The 16,830-nt window shown below is 43.6% G+C and overlaps 1 protein-coding gene across 1 annotated transcript in view; it reads left to right on the top strand.

The window, feature by feature from the left end:
* Positions 1 to 16,830, top strand: part of cux2b (cut-like homeobox 2b) — a gene marked incomplete at its 5' end in the record, with an annotated part of 123,174 nt that overhangs the window by 88,917 nt on the left and 17,427 nt on the right. Inside the window, 5 exons of the mRNA XM_080433615.1 lie at positions 920 to 998; positions 11,443 to 11,583; positions 12,552 to 12,711; positions 14,568 to 14,644; positions 15,885 to 15,951. Coding sequence (XP_080289741.1) covers positions 920 to 998; positions 11,443 to 11,583; positions 12,552 to 12,711; positions 14,568 to 14,644; positions 15,885 to 15,951 — 524 coding nt within the window. The remainder of the gene's footprint in view (positions 1 to 919; positions 999 to 11,442; positions 11,584 to 12,551; positions 12,712 to 14,567; positions 14,645 to 15,884; positions 15,952 to 16,830) is intronic.

The following is a 16,830-nucleotide window of genomic DNA, read 5'->3' as shown; positions in this document are numbered from 1 at the left end:
GGCATGTACAAAAATGCTGAGCATTTTGGATCAAGATGGCAAGAAAACAATTTCTACTGTATATGACTATGAAAGAAAGAAGAGCAACTTTTCCATGTGACTGATCAGACTGTGTCAGCAAGAACTGTCTGTCAACAACTACAAAGAATGTTTAAGTGGGGTTGCAGTGCATAAACCCCTCATTACAATTACAGAGGCCCATTTGAGAGTTCAGTTGTGCAAAAATCATAGGTACTTTTCTACAAAGATCCCAAAAGAGAAATGTGATGTCTCCCCGGGGGCCTAAACTAGTGAAAATAGCAGATAAGCTTGTAGATCGGCTATTTTCACTTCTGCTTGAAAGTTACATTTGTGGAATTTGATTTAATTGTTTTAATTTTATTTATGAATTTGTTTTTTATTTTTTTATTGTTTTTATTTTAATGTATGAATAACTCAAAATTACATTTTTTGAAAATCTTTTGAAATAAAAAAAAGAACCAAAAAAAGGGGGACGTTTACTCGTGACCCACAAAAATCGGTCCCACTGTTTTGGAAACGTGTGTTAGACAGCCCACCACCATCATCAAACCACCAAATATCTTTTCTTAGAATGGCATTCCTTCCATCTAGTAGAGTTTCAGAGACTTGTACATTCTATGCCAAGGTGCAGTCCAAAGTAATATATGTATTGTGTAGTAATATATATTGATTGTATATTTACAATCTGTTATATTTATTAACATAGCTTTAAGCTGTGTATTCCTCATATTCTCCATTTGCTTGTTGTCCTGGGTGAGCCACATACTAAACGTATTCTACTGTTGCTCTGTGTCAAAAATGTAAAAATGCAGTGGTGCATTTTGACTCAGGTTTTATGTTGCTACCAGGATTATATGAGGATTATATTTACCTTAATGGCGCCTTCTCTTCCCTGCAGGTGGTTGCTCTGAACAAGCGCAGTAAGGAGGCCGAGTCTGCATTCCTGGGAATCTACAAGCAGCTTATCGAAGCCCCAGGTGAGTCTCCCGCCAAGCCATAGACATGCATCTTCACAAACAACAACAACAACAACATCATAAATATCACGCACACGCATTACTGCTGGAATTATCTATCTTCAAAGATCACCCTCCCCACAGATCAATTTCGCATCAGACCTGTACTAATAGCGCTGGACTTGCCCTCTCAACACACACACACACACACACAGACACGCACGCGCACACGCACACGCACGCGCACACGCACGCGCACGCGCACGCGCGCACACACACACACACACACACACACACACACACACACACACACACACACACACACACACACACACACACACACACACACACACACACTTCTGTGCCCAAAATGCACACAACATATGTACACGAACATGCAAACTAGTAAAAAGTAATATGTGCCACAACAGCAAGACGCATACCGTATTCCGTATATGCTTGCAGCTCTTATCCATTTTTCAGAGTCCTCTCTTCATGCTCTCAGAGTTAGTTCCAAAGACTCTGCATGAGGCCACTTCAAAACCTAGCAGCACTGGTCCCTTGGTGTAGTGGGGGCTGAGGAGAGAACACAACCAGAGGGGGCGCCATTGTGGCCATAGTTACAGTAAGCTCAGTGAGGTACACAGGCCTGATGAGGCCAACAGCAGAAAATAGGAGAGAGATGGAGAGAGAGAGAGATAGAGAGAGAGAGAGGAGGGGAGGGAGAGGAATAGGCGGTGTGTGTTTACTCAGTAATTTCTGTTGGTGTCAGGGAACATGTACCACTGCATTGCTCTTTGTTGTAGGAGAGGGAGAGCTAAACGTTACACAATCTTAGGCTAGATCAGAGAATCACTTGTGGCGGGACGAGAGAATGCTGTTTGCACATCCAATGAATACAAGATAAAAGTCTGTGTCAGAGAAGCAACGATGGCGGCAGCTGACTTTTAAAGGTCTCCATTTTTCCTTGATGTCCCCCTGCTTGATATTGCACCACTATACATACACGGATGCACGAACACATGCACATACACAAGCTCGCTTTGAATGGAGTTCTTCTTGATGAGAAGTGCCTGTCTTTGAAGATGTATTCGGTTTGATTTCCTGACCTATACTTCCTCATATCAAGGGCTTAATGGAAGCCCGGGAGCCTCTAGTGTGCTACATGTTGTCATGAACCCATCTCCTGCAGAGAATAGGGTGGATTGACATGAGAACAAAGCCTTAAACAAGACAGGCAAGTGACACGCATGCACAGAATCACCTACGCCATACACATACAGATACATACTGTTCATACATGGAAATGTGGGCGCGTACATGCACGCACGCGCACGTGCACGCGCACGCGCGCGCGCGCGCACACGCACACGCACACGCACACGCACACGCACACGCACACGCACACGCACACACACACACACACACACACACACACACACACACACGCATGCATACGTGCATACAAGTGAATGCAGTCTTTTTGCAGTCTCTCTGTCTGGGAATGTCATACTATTATGGAGCATTCCACACAGGTGGCCTTGGATTAGCATAGGCAGCCTCTTATCTCCGTTTGACCTTACCTGAAGCACCTCTACAGTCAGTCCGCCTCACCATAGGCATAGACCAACTGGAATGGATGAATGACCACATGCTCCTCCTCAGTGTACTGTATGTCAAACGACAAGTAATTTTTAAACAATACATAGAGGGACTTAGTTATTAACTTCTGAAACATCACTATACTTTAACCGTGTCCTTGTATATTACTGCATAGACTGATGCACATTATATTTAATTAACTGGCTTCGAGATTGATGGGGGAAGTTTTGCAATTAGACTAACTTTACAAATATATACACTGAATGTTTGTTTCTTTTTTTAAGGTTAATTATTACCCTTTTCCCCAAATTTCGTCGTTATGCCAATTAACGAATTACCCACACACTTACGAACTCCACTGGTTCACCTGCCAGTGAGGAGACTTACCGGGAGGACTACTCCTCACAGTTCAACACCTCCCGCTGACAGGCGCCTTGCCAGCCCCGTATAGGAGTCGCTGGTGCAGCGACAAGGATTGCCCTCCCCAGTCCCCTGCTTCCCTCTCGCGAACATGGCCCTCGCCAAGTTGGAGGCACCATGGTGGTGGACAATATAACCTCACCCGAGTGCCACCACAGTGTCATTGCAATCTTAGAAAGAATGCCGGGCTATGAGCTTGTAGATCTGCTTTTTTTTATTATCTAGAAAATTTGTGCAAATCTTGCGAAGATTTGTAACTCAAATCTTTGCTTCGGGGGGGGGGGGGATCCCTGGAAACTAAATATTTTCAGATGGGGGGGGGGGGGGGGGTCCACGGCCAAATACATATAATTTGGGAGGTTGACATGAAAAAGTTTGAGCACCACTGATATTATAGCAACATACGGTTTTTCAGAAAACTGACATTTGTTGATGCGTTCCCGGATTGAACAGGTTAAACCAACACTCAGGAGTTTGCTGTGCAGTCAGAAGCCAAAACAACGAGGAGGAGGTTATTTGTGTGTTGGCCCCTTGCAGTCCTGTGCCATCTGTGAGGTAGGCCTACGGTAGCCTGCGCACTGTTTGTCACTGTACATCTTGCCGGCGGTGTCCAAGGTCACCCCCCCACCCCCCCACCAACCCCCTCCTTGCTAGAATGGATGAGTCCAGGTACAATGGAGGACAGTCACTTGGCTGTGGTCCCATTTCATCTCTCCCCGCCCCTCAAGCCCAACACGGAGCTACCCCCCCCCCCCCCCCTCAACCCAACAAATGCTACAGCTCATGTATTTTTAATCTTTTGACAGATGCAATTATTCTTTACATGCTGGGCTCGTTAATCTTAATGCAGTTATTACTATTCATTGCGGGACATTGCAACCCCCTTTCTATTATTTCACTTGAAAGTGGCTCACCCGTGTGTGTGTGCGCGTGTACGTCTGTGTGTGTGTGTGTGTGTGTGTGTGTGTGTGTGTGTGTGTGTGTGTGTGTGTGTGTGTGTGTGTGTGTGTGCGTGTGTGTGCGTGTGCGTGCGTGCGTGCGCATGCTGTACAGTACATGTTGCTGACTATAAGGCCATTGGTCCAATCAGAACAGCCCAACAGCAGACTTAATGAATGCAAGTGGAGAACGAGGCGAGGGAGGGGTGCTCAATATGTGACCTGTTGTATCCAGCAGCTATCATTAACAACTGGTCATATATCAGTTATCCACTATAACGTGCCCTCTATAGAGTGCTGCAGTTTGTAGTCCTAGTAACCAGAAGTCAGTTTGCAATGGGTTCCCTTGATAGACTTACAAAGCTTTTTCCCCATAGGGTTTTTGATTTATGCTGAAAATAAGGTCTGTGTGGGGCACCCAGGTGGTGCAGTGGTCCCCTGCCTACCACCACGGAGACTATAGTGTTTTGAATCCTCTGCGGTGCCTGGGGCTTGGTTGGGGATACTCCAACAAACACAGTTGGCCATGTTTGAGGGTGGTCAGGCAGGAAGGGACAATCTCTGTCGCCGCACTAGCAACTCCTACAGGTTGGTCAAGGCAGCTGTTTTTCAAGGAGAGCTGGGTTGGATAACTTGTTAAGTTGTTCCTCTGCACATGTTACGTCCTCCTGGTGACACTCCTTACTTTATATTATTATGACTGTTATTTCATGCATGGACTTCATGGATTCATGCATGGACTTACAGGACTTCTATATGCAACATTAACATTAATAAGGTAGATGTGGCGGAGTGGCGCTCCACCTCAGTAATCCATCTCCCAGGGGTCTAGCACATGTAACAGAGGGATAGACTCCAGCGTTCTCGGCTTATACCGACAATAAGCCTCTCCGAACTACTTAATTACTGTCTTACTTAATATACGAGTTGGGCGTGTCTGATCAAATTAATATCAATTATATAAATATTGAATCAAGCAACTTAAACTTAACCTGCAGTGGGTTTCCTTGTTTGGTAATAACTTCTGGGCTGGACTACAAAAAAAGATCATAATCATCATATTAAAGCAGTCCATTAAATGCAAATAACACATGAGTTAAATTTATCACACATATTATTGTTTTGGTGAAAGATATTGACATGAACTTTTACCAAAACAGGTGAAGGTGTTATCCAGTCTAAGTACAATATGTAACTGGGCCTGTTTGAAAATCCAGAGTGTTCATTTATCTCTCCCCGTGCTGTGCATTATTACTACTACTACCACATATTGGTGGCTTGAAAGATGCCTTTTAAAAAGTGTTTCTCCAGCAGCGTTTTATCTCAGCTTTTATGTTCAGATAACACTTCCTGATTACTGAATGTAAAAACAAACAATCAAACAAATAAAACAAAACCCATACTGTACAAAACAACAACAACAACACTAGTCTCTCTTCTCCCTGTCTCACTCTCTGCTCTCTCTTCTGCCAATCCGCCACCTCTCCCTGGTGTTTTTGTGTCGGTGTGTTTCTCTGACTGTGAGGTGTGTTTGAACGTCGGCGTTCATTGCCACCTCTGTGAGAGGAGCGGGAGCCCTGTCGCCAGGGGCGTAGCCCTGAGTCTGACGCTCCAGGTGTTTGCTCTTCCTCGTCTTCCTCTTCAGTACACACACATACACACACACACACACACACACACACACACACACACACACACACACACACACACACACACACACACACACACACACACACACACACACACACACTCCTCCCTCAGGATCCGGCCCACACCACTCTCCCCGCTATACCCTCACCCCGCTCTCGCCTTTAGAACACGGATCCTTTCATCTGAGCGGGGAGCTCACCAAGAGTGTGTGGAGATGCTGCTCAGAATACAGCCCTCAAAGTGTGTGTTGGGGCCTACGGCAGGTCGGCGTGTGTGTGTGTCTGTGTGTGTGTGTGTGTGTGTGTGTGTGTGTGTGTGTGTGTGTGTGTGTGTGTGTGTGTATGTGTGTATGTGTGTGTGTGTGTGTGTGTGTGTGTGTGTGTGTGTGTGTGTGTGTGTGTGTGTGTGTGATCCAATTGTGGCAACAGCGCTTGCTAGTGGTGGATCACCGGTACTGCTGAGGAGGACAGACTGCACATACACGAGCACACATGCACACACGCACACACGCATGCGCACGCACACACGCATTTGGTTTTGACACATTTGTTTAGTATCATACTGCTATATTATTACAAGATGATCATATCATCATACTGTATATTGATATGATTGGTGACAGTGTCTGTGGAGTCAAACACATTAACATCCGACATTTTCCTGTGAGCTGTGAGGATATCTGAACAGCATGCACTGACCTTAGCAATTCAACTTCATTCAAATGCATAAAGAAAAGTTGTCCTTCTCTTGTCTTTTTACACGGGCATTCAGCAGAGGGAGCAAAGCCTGCAAGGCATCGTAGAGTGGTTTTATTATCATTGTGCAGTTGAGTATGGTCAAGAGATGAGATGGTAGGGGGAGTGCTGTGTTGCGTGCATGCCTGCGTGCGCGTCTATCCGAGATGAGAACGTAAAAAGGCTGATGGAGAATGAAAGCTCTCTGGGCGGGATGAGATTATGCACAAGTGATTAATAAGAGCAGTAATAAACAAAGGCCCAGGAGATGTTTGAGGTGCTTAATAATGCATTATGTTCATAAAAGAGCTGGGCCTCTCCAACTGGTCCCTGTGGAGTAGAAGACCCCACAGGGACCAAGCGGAGTGTGCTCTTAAAAGAGAGCGTGTGTGTGTGTGTGTGTGTGTGTGTGTGTGTGTGTGTGTGTGTGTGTGTGTGTGTGTGTGTGTGTGTGTGTGTGTGTGTGTGTGTGTGTGTGTGTGTGTGTGTGTGTGTGTGTGTGTGTGTGTGTGTGTGTGCGTGTGGGTGTGTGCGCGTTCGTTCGTGCGGGCGTGTGTGTGTCAGAGAGTGGACGAAATCTGATGATGGGACTGAAATTAATGTGAAGCCTATAAATTGATCTAAATGAGGGATTTCATGGTCTAAATGAATCATTTTTGTTAAAGACGTGCTACATGTATTTAATCAGTCAATGTTTGAAAATCACAATGATTATATCCTCAAAACATAATTATTTTTTAAGCACAGGTCTAAAGAGGAGCGATGAATGCGCTATAAACTATATTTTAAAGGCAACAGTAGTTTTCTGAAATATTTTTTGGCTAATGGTGGGTGCCTTATTTTGTAATTAAACTCTTCATATTGTTCTCGTTTGTAACGCTTTTCAGTCAAAATGAGAAGTAGGTCATTTTTCTTTCTCCGTTTTATTTTTTGTGCGTAGGATTTCTCTTCTAACTTTTTTCTGGCGTCATCCTTTTTTGCTACTTATCTCCGTCTCCACTCTCATGCAGTGCTCATGTCCTTCAGTCTGTGAGACAAAGACATGGAACTGAAGCAAAAGAAGTATGTTCAAGAAATGTGCCTTTCAACTTTGTTTTGTTCAGATATACTGTACAGTATGAAAGCCACCGCACTTCACACAAGTTGTTTTTGCTTCACTTGGCCTCTCTGCCCCCCCTCCTTTCTCTACTTCAAGGTAAAGCGAGATGCTTCATTTGTGCTTGCTGGATATCAAGTTCTCCTTAGGACGTACTGTTATATCAACCTAGTTTTGGTCCATGACAACAATATTACAACATTGTTACTGTTTGTTGCAGCAGAAGCAGAAGCTGTTTATGGACCTTGAAGTCCACTCAGAGAAGGGGAGTGAGGGGGAAAAAAACAAGTCTGTTTTGAATGAAAAGAAAAAACCTTGAAGCACAGCCTTGTAAATTAATTTGTTCGTGTTGTATGATGGGAACACAGCTGGCCTCATTAACATGCGCACAACAAATAATTATAGCAGGGTTTTTTCTCTCTCTCTCTCCCTCTCTTTCTTTCTCCCTCTCTCTCTCTCCAGCCAGCTAGTGCTTGGCTAATGGGCTTGCTGGGTTAATTATGTCAGAGCGTAATTACACAGGGCCCAGGGAGACGTAATGGTGCGCCCTGCTGAGCCCACACCGCCTAATGATGGTGTATCGCTGACAGGGCCAAGACGGACCGCCCCGACACACCTGCTTGTCTTGCCGTGTACCCCCCACCCACCTAGACGCGCATCCCGAAACCTGTCCACTCTCTCTCCCCTCCGTTGCTTCTTTGACAGGCATACGTACATGACCAGTACACAGCAGTCCTGGTTTGGAGAGGCTTTGGTGTAGCACCCACCATGCTGTCTATAGGTTGAAGGTTCCCTCACAGCACTGCCCCCTGCTGAGAGATGAGCAATAGCGAAGAAACATCGTCCCATTGGCCAATACCAAGCACAGCACAGTATTGTGTGAAATCTTATTACCTCTTGGCCAAAGTGATGAAACTCCAAATATCAATGTAAAGTAATTCAGTTTCTACAAAACACTGTGGTGTAATACTTTACCATTAACATTGGTAAAACTATTCTAGCTTGTGACTAATTGAGGGGACCCTGAATTAGTGCTCGTCATTGCAAGTGGACAGATGTGAGTTTGTCCAGAATGACCTTCCTTGAACCTCCTCATCCTCTCTCCACTCAGCCACATCTCTTCCCAGTCACTTTGATTCATGTGGAGATGGACCTGCGTTTCACGGGAGAATATGATGTATTAAATGTCCTGTGATTTATTAGCCTCAATGAGGTGCTGTTCCGCGATCCGTTATCGTGACCTCTGGGTAGACGTCCAATCAGCCATAATTAAGATAAGGGCCAAATTAAAAAATTAACTGTTTATTTGCACGCCGAGTGATGTGACTCGCTCAGTGTAGAAAGCACGAGGTCGGTCATGTTTTATGTCTTGATCAGGAGAAGATCATGAGCACTGAAACTTGTCGTAGACTGTTTGGAGTTTTTACTGTTGGTTAGGAGGGTTGCTGCCAATGTTGCAAGAGTGACTGCACAAAGAAAGAATGGAACACAATCCACATAGCGAAGAGTGTTTTTATGAAAAAGGGGGTAATCTTGATTCACGTTTATTATCAACTTAGCACAGTCATCAGTCACTAAGTATTTCCTCAGGTTAACGTGGAATGTCAATCATTGTTACATCAGGACCTATGTGGTCAGTCAAGTGTAGCACTTTACTCTGAGATAGTCCACCAATGCACTTCAACTTCTTATGAAGCTGTCTGATGTTGTGTGTATTATGTTTATTGTTTAATGTTTTCCATTTAATGTTTCTCACTTTTATGATGATACTACCTACCTACCTACCTACCTACCTACCTACCTACCTACCTACCTACCTACCTACCTACCTACCTAGCTCTACCTAACTGCCTGTTTTTGGTTTGTTAAAGTTTGACTGTTGAGCGTTACCCTGGAAAATAATTTGCCAGCAATGCCTGTTAGCTACATCAATTAGGAGCACAATCCTCCATAGGTATCAGCACTCTTTCTTGACTCAACCTCAATAACTGTAGATCCCAAGCCATCGGGGAGTAACCCCGCGGCTCCTCTTTGACGGGGTTAATTTTGTATACAGACTTAACTTATATCCCCTCACTTTAAATTTGACTTTTCTTTACTCCCTTGTCACTGATTGATAATCCCGGCTTGTCCATGTGTGAGAGATCCCTTACTATAATCTCTGTCCTTTGATCATTAAAAGTTGAAAGGATATATGGGAAAGAGGCTGATAAAGTGATTTCTGTGACAGTGGGTCGATGAAATAGCAGTGCTTTAAGTCATCCTGTTTGTCTTAGAAGAGCTGTGCTCTTAATGGTGATGTCCCTTGTGACTGATGCAATATCTCCAGAGCTGGTGTAACAATGAATGCAGACTGCGTTTGACTGTAAACGGTCCTGGGAAAAAATAGTTCAATCAGTTATGGCCCCAAAAGTTTTTTAGTTTTTTCCCCTTTCTGATGAAAATGCAGATAAGGCAATGAACAGCAATACGTTGGCGAGTATTTCAACAAATTGCAATATTTTACAAGTTGTGTTCGTGTGTGTTTATATATATCTTTATGTGTCTTGGATATGTGTGTACTTCTGTTGCCCTTCCGGATGAGACGTTATATTCTCTCGGCAGTGTCTGGCAAAGTTCACTCGTCCGTGGTTTCAACTTCTCTGTGAAAAGTCACTTCAGTCAGTGCCCACACTCACGACGGGATCTGATCGGTTTCTGCATAGAAGTCTTAAGATGAGCGGATGAAAGCTGTGGGAGTAAAGTTTGTGCAGCAAAGCAGCGATTTCCCGTCTTTAAGAGTTTTGAAGGGCTGCTGTGTGTGTGTGTGTGTGTGTGTGTGTGTGTGTGTGTGTGTGTGTGTGTGTGTGTGTGTGTGTGTGTGTGTGTGTGTGTGTGTGTGTGTGTGTGTGAGAGAGAACACACGTGCACATGGTGGCTCCCCCCCCCTCCTTGTCAAGCAGCTCCCCTGAGCCTCCCTCTCTGTGCTTTGGCACTAGAAGTCGCCTCCTTTGGTGTTCGGCAGGCAGGTACACAACAGGAGCAGTTCTCTCTCTCTGAGCTGTTGAACTTTTCGGGAGGGGGGGTAAGGGGTAGGAAAAGGGAAAGATTAAAAACAGCCCTGTGATGTGGAGTGCCGAGCCGCCTCCTGAGAATTCCTGGCATAATAATTTAAATGATCAAATGATACAGAGGAGACTTGTTAGCTGAGAAACAGCCTCCTAGTTGGCCCCATGGGCCTAGTGCTGCCGCGCATGCATTGCAAAACAGCTCCTCTGTTGTGCTAAAGAATCCCGCTTCTTCTCTCTCTCGCTCTCTCTCTCTCTCTCTCTTTCCTTCCTCCCTTTTCAGGAGCTGACTTTTTCCACACTTTGTTGGATTTACCTAGGTGTATACTTGGGACTTAAGTCCCTGTCATATTTCTGTGGCAATCTCTTTGTGTTTCCGCTGTCATTTATCAGCATGCGAGAAGACTCATTAGATTTGATCTGGGTACATTTGAAGGGACGGAACTGCACTCATGTCATTAAGGTCCAGCCTGTGAGATTTTCAAAGGCAAGCCTCGGCAGGGGAGGGAGTGGAAGAGTCACTCTTTGGAACCGAGTCTCAGTGGAATAGTCTGCTACTGTTGATACTGGCACACTGAAAACCTCTGTAATGTGCTTTACTTAGCACGCACGCACACATGTACCCACACAGACATGTATGCGTGCGTGCGTGCGCACTCACACACACACACACACACACACACACACACACACACACACACACACACACACACACACACACACACACACACACACACACACACACACACACACACACACACAGAATAGAACACTTGCAAAGTATAACTTTTCCTTTTATTGAGAAGCACACTGTACAAATCGTACAAATCTTCTTCTCTGTGTATCTAAAGGGGTTTGTGTACGTGTAAATGTACTGTACTGTACTGTACATGTGTGCATATTTCTTACACTGTGTGCGTGTGTGTGTGTGTGTGTGTGTGTGTGTGCGTGCGTGTGCGTGTGCGTGTGTGTTCATAGACCCAGCACCTGTGCTGGAGGCCACACACACCCTGGAGGAGAGGCTTCAGCAGATGCAGAGTTCGGCCCCTGACAGTGAGGCCCTGGTGCGAGAAATCACTGGGTACTGGAGGAAACACCTGGAGTGCCTTGAAAAGACAGGTCAGATCACAACCACACAACATTGACAGCCTAATGGAGATTTCTTTTTTTCCCCCTTTTCTTCTTTTTTGAGGCACAGATTAAGTGGCTCTTGACTCTGTATGCTGTCCTGCACCTGACAGCTCTCATCGCCTTTCTACGAAGAAACAGAATAAAAAAACACAAGGACAACACCTTTTGAGGTTAACCTTGGAAATACAGGCCAGCTTGCATGTTACGGAGAACAAATAACACATTCAGACATGAGATGATGCAACCTGATAGGTTTTGAGTATTGCATCAATATTGCCAGACAAGGGGCTCCATTTCCATAAGGTCCTCCTACTGTATGTCTGCTCATGTAGTACTGTAATTTAACATCACAATCCTTTAGATGACACACAAAGGATGTACTTGCAGGGGCAGCGGTGGCCAAAAAGGTTAGAGGTTTGTGACCGAAAGGTTCCCGGTTTAAACCCCTGGAACGGCAGAATGAATCTGGGTGGGGAAGTGAATGACCACCACTTACCCCTTCATCTAAAAACATCTAATGACAGACAAATATACGCTACTATGCAAAAAACATCATATAAAGGGTATAAATAAAAATATGTACAGTAAACTGTTTGGGGGTGGGGGGGTTTGACTTTTCACAGGGACCAGTTCCGAATTGCAGCCACCTGTAAGTGCCCTTTTAGAGCGGTAAAGATGTGGTTGTACTTGGCAGCTTCCAGGTTTTGATGTGTGTGTGACTGGTATGCAGAGCATGAGTGCACTTTTTCAGCAATGCCCTGAGTAAATAACGTTAAAAAAGAATTAAAGAAGAAAAAAGGGTCAACAATGCAGTTTTCAGTTGAAAATATGTCAGTTTTGTCTTCGTCTATGTTTCCTGAAAAAGTAGTGAGATGAAGTATGAATTACCCTTGAGACACTAGATGTGTCCTCCAGTTGACTGAGCGAGCGTGTGACTCTTGGTTTCCTTCACACAGAGTCCACAGAGCAGGGAGCTGCAGCATCAGGGACATCAGCAGAAGGGTCACAAGAGGCCCAGGTGTCCAAGCGTCCAGCCAGCCTAATGACACCCAACAGCACATCAGCTCTGAGGGCTCCGGGTTCCCCACAGCAAAACCACCAGGACCGGTCTGATGGGTGAGAACCATGTCTCTCTTTTGAACTCGGCAACGCATTCTCACTCCCAACTTTGTCATAATACAAAATGCTTGGTCAGGACTACTTGGTGTCACTTTTTAACACACAGGGTACCCCTTTAGCTGCATGCAGGGCAGTCTGATTGACTGTGTTGTCATGTAACTGACAACCGAATGCAGGTGGGATTGAGAACAAGGCAAGGTTGCCATTGAAAACACTGAAAACAAACTTGCATGTTACAGTCATTTAGTTTAGTTAAGTTTAGTTTATCTCAGCTCAGATTAGCTCAACAATTCAGTTCAGCCCCAGCTCAGTTCAGTACAGTACAGTTTAGGTCAGTTCAGTAGAGAACAGTATATTCTGTAGGATTTTATTAATTTATATTAATGTTAGTAGGGATCCAAGCAACGCAGCTGCTGGAACCCTGTTGTATCTGTTAGGATTATAATTTTTTCTGCCTTAAAGGATAGTTTACCCCAAAAAAAAATCTATCGATTAGTCATGGATATGTTATAGTTTTTGTGGCATTCCTAAGCAAATAATTTGATGACCAGCGGACTTCTCGGCAGCAGAACCGCTGCCGGTCTTCAAATTATTGGCTTAGGAATGCGACAAAAACTAAAAAAAAATAACGAATGAATTAAAGTCTCCATGGGGTGACTAATCGATAGAAATAAAGTCATTTTGGGGTGAACTATCCCTTTAACAGTATCTGGGTCTCAGAACCGTACCAGATACAGTTCCAAAACTTGACAGATAGGTTGGAAATCTCACCCACTACTCTAGTGCTGTCTTTCCATACATAGTATCAGCTTGCATCACCTTTACTCATCTCTACCCACCAACTCTACTTTACCCACTAATACCATTGTTTCCATCTGCATCCTTTTAACCAATATAGCACATCAAAAACAGTTAATGGTAACATTAAGCACTGCTTGGCCCCGCTGGGAGGACGGGCATGAAAAAAGTACCACCAAGTACCTGGTTCTAATGGGAAGTCAAAAGAATTAGGCACGTGGCATGCAGAGCTGTGACTATGCTGTCAAATGGGGGCATATTATACAGATTGCCCAGATGGTGGCACTATAACAGTGAACTAGGACCACCTCCACGTCCTCTCCCTGGATGGAAACAGGAGACAGGGGGACCCCAGTCTTCCTTGATTGATTGAATACTTTATTAGTCCGACTCCGAAATGTAAACAGCACGTGGTACAGTAAGACATTTTGGCTAAAAGGATAACACAAAAAAGTCCTGGCTACTTGTTTCCATTGTGGTCCTATGTATTCAATTAATCAACATAGCATAACAAATTAACACAATAATAGATGTCATCAACAAATACAAATACAAACACTCCTAACGTCCACCAACATCTCCTTTGTCTAGTTGATGTACCAGCAGGTGGTTGTGTTCACACCGCTCAACAAAACTGTATTTGGTCTCCCAGCCTCCAGTACCGTACCTCTAGTACTGTATATTTGAATCAACCTGCTCCTTCACATTTATCATTAATTTAATGTAATTTATTTCATTGGACATTTTAGAATTTGTAAAAAATACGATACATAAGAGTTGATTAATCCATTATGACCGGGAAAGCATCTGTGTCATTTTTAGATTTCTATGGCTATTCAAAAATAGCAGATAAACAAGCTCAGAGCTTGTAGATCTGCTATTTTTGAATAGCCAAAGCATGCTCAAATCTAAAATGACACAGATGCTTTCCCTGTCTTAATGGATTAAAGTCACATACTTATTTCCTGTTACAGCGCTGCTGTATTTGCTAGGAATGCTACGTCCAAGTTAAATGTGTGGACATGAATGAACTGACACAGAATATCATCTCTCAGGGAGGAGGATGACACAGATGTCCGCCTGGTTGACAGGCTGTCGGAGGCACAAGAGAGGATCAAGGTTCTGCATTCATGTAAGCGAGGCTGTGCATTAACTGAAGTTTTTAAATACCCAGCCGGCAAAGTCAGTCTGGCTCTCCCTTTTGAAATATTGTAACCCTACCATGCCTTAATTTGCTCACACTGGATTTCGTTCCCACCTTTCTGAAATGTACAGTATTGTATGAGCTTTTGTTTTAAGTTTTACATCTTAAATCTTAAAGGAATAGTTCACCCCCTAAATGACATTTTTTCCTATCGATTAGTCACCCTATGGAGACTTGAATTCATGGATATTTTTTAGTTTTTGTCACATTCCTAAGCCAATAATTTGATGACCGACAGCGGTTCCGGTAGGAGACACAAAGAGTCTCCTTTGTGTTTCCTACCGGAACCGCTGCCTACCGGTCCGCTGGTCATCAAATTGTTTCCTTATGAATGCGACAAAAACAAAAAGAAAATTGGGTGAACTATCCCTTTAAGCTGAAGTGGAACTTATTTAAATGAATAAAATGTAATTTGACCAATCTGTATATGCTAGAATATATGAATACAACATAACTAGTACATCTGCAGTGGTTGGAGGTGGTCTCCCTACTTTTCCATTACCTGGTGTCAGGTAGGAGACCTACTTGTTGACAATGTCAGTAAAGTTATTTGAACCAGATTGATGGATTGGACATTAGATGCACTGCCATCTTTATTGTAGTTTGGACATCATTTATTGTAGTTTGGACATCATTGCAATTACCTTTCCTTGGGAAAAACCTATGGATTGTAGCTTTTAAATGATCTGTAAACACAGACATATAAACCTATGTTTTATATTAAAGTGGCAGTTGAGAATGTTACAAACAGCATTTTCCCAAGACAGAATCTTTTGGAAACATTTGGGAACCTGCCTAAAACTTAGATGGTCCAAAAAAATGGGATTGTAGCTTTAAAGGGATAGTTCACCCAAAAAAATGTAGTCACCCCATGGAGACTTCAATTCATTGTTTTTTTTGTTTTTTTGCATTCCTAAGTAGGCAGCGGTTCCGATAGGAGACACAAAGGGGACTCTTTGTGCATGTCTCCTACCAAAACCACTGCCGGTCATCAACTTTTTGGCTTAGGAATGCAACAGAAACAAACAAATATCCATGAATTCAAGTCTCCATGGGGTGACTAATGGATAGAATTTTTTTTTGGGGTGAACTATCCCTTTAAGGTCAAAGATCTTCCCCCCACCCCCACCCCAGTTCATGATGTCACTTCCTATGTGCCTCTCAACAGCTCTGAACACTGCACAGACAGAACTACTGGACCTGCGGTGTAAATACAACCAGGAGATGACCAACAAGTAAGAATCTGCCTCTGTTTACTCCGCTGTGTCTTTACTTATTGTTCAAATCCATTCTTATTGAGGAGGACAGAGAACATGCATTCATTCCTGGTTTGAGGTGCAGGTTGGCCACAACAATGAAACACAACTTCAGCCACAAGGAGTTGGTGCACAGTTGTTGGCTGTGCAAAATAATACACAAGTTAACAACAAACAAACACCATTCACGGTTCATGACATTAAACACTACAAGAACAAATAAATAAAAACATGCTCACAATATGATGAACCAAATGCTCATCAAAGCAAGAAATGAAGGGCTTCATTGCAAAGTATCATATATTTTAGGTGTGGGTGTGTGTGTGTGTGTGTCTCTGTGTGTTAGCCGCAAGCAACTTAGAGGTCCCAACCTCTTCAATTGACAGCGCCATTTGTGAGAGAAAAGTCCAATCTGATTGTATTAAACGACGATAAACTCAACAAAATTGCACTGACAGTTTTGGCTATCCTCTTTGTCTCTGTAAAGCCTTAGTTTCACATTAATGCACCGTTGTCAGGTTAACTTTCTGTCAATAAACTTCAGCCATGATTCTCATTCTTTTGCTGTGTTTTTAAGTTTTACACCTGCATTACCTGTGTGTGTGTGTGTGTGTGTGTGTGTGTGTGTGAGCAGTTGTTTTGCTCGCTATGAGCTTGTGTATCTGCTATTTTTTAATAGCCAAAGTATAAATTAATGGTTAAAGTGGTTACACAGATGCATTCCCGGTTTTAATGGGTTAAAACAAGTGCTCCCCTAAACAACTTTGCTCACATGCAGGTGATGCAGGTGTAAAACACAGCAAAAGAAGAAGAACAGAACAGTTAGAAGAATCATAGCTGCATGGATTTTATTGAGAG

The sequence above is a fragment of the Gymnoscopelus braueri genome (assembly GCF_963280865.1).
Source record: "Gymnoscopelus braueri genome assembly, chromosome: 7".
Lineage (NCBI taxonomy): Eukaryota > Metazoa > Chordata > Actinopteri > Myctophiformes > Myctophidae > Gymnoscopelus > Gymnoscopelus braueri.
This window is presented reverse-complemented; position numbering and strand designations above follow the sequence as displayed.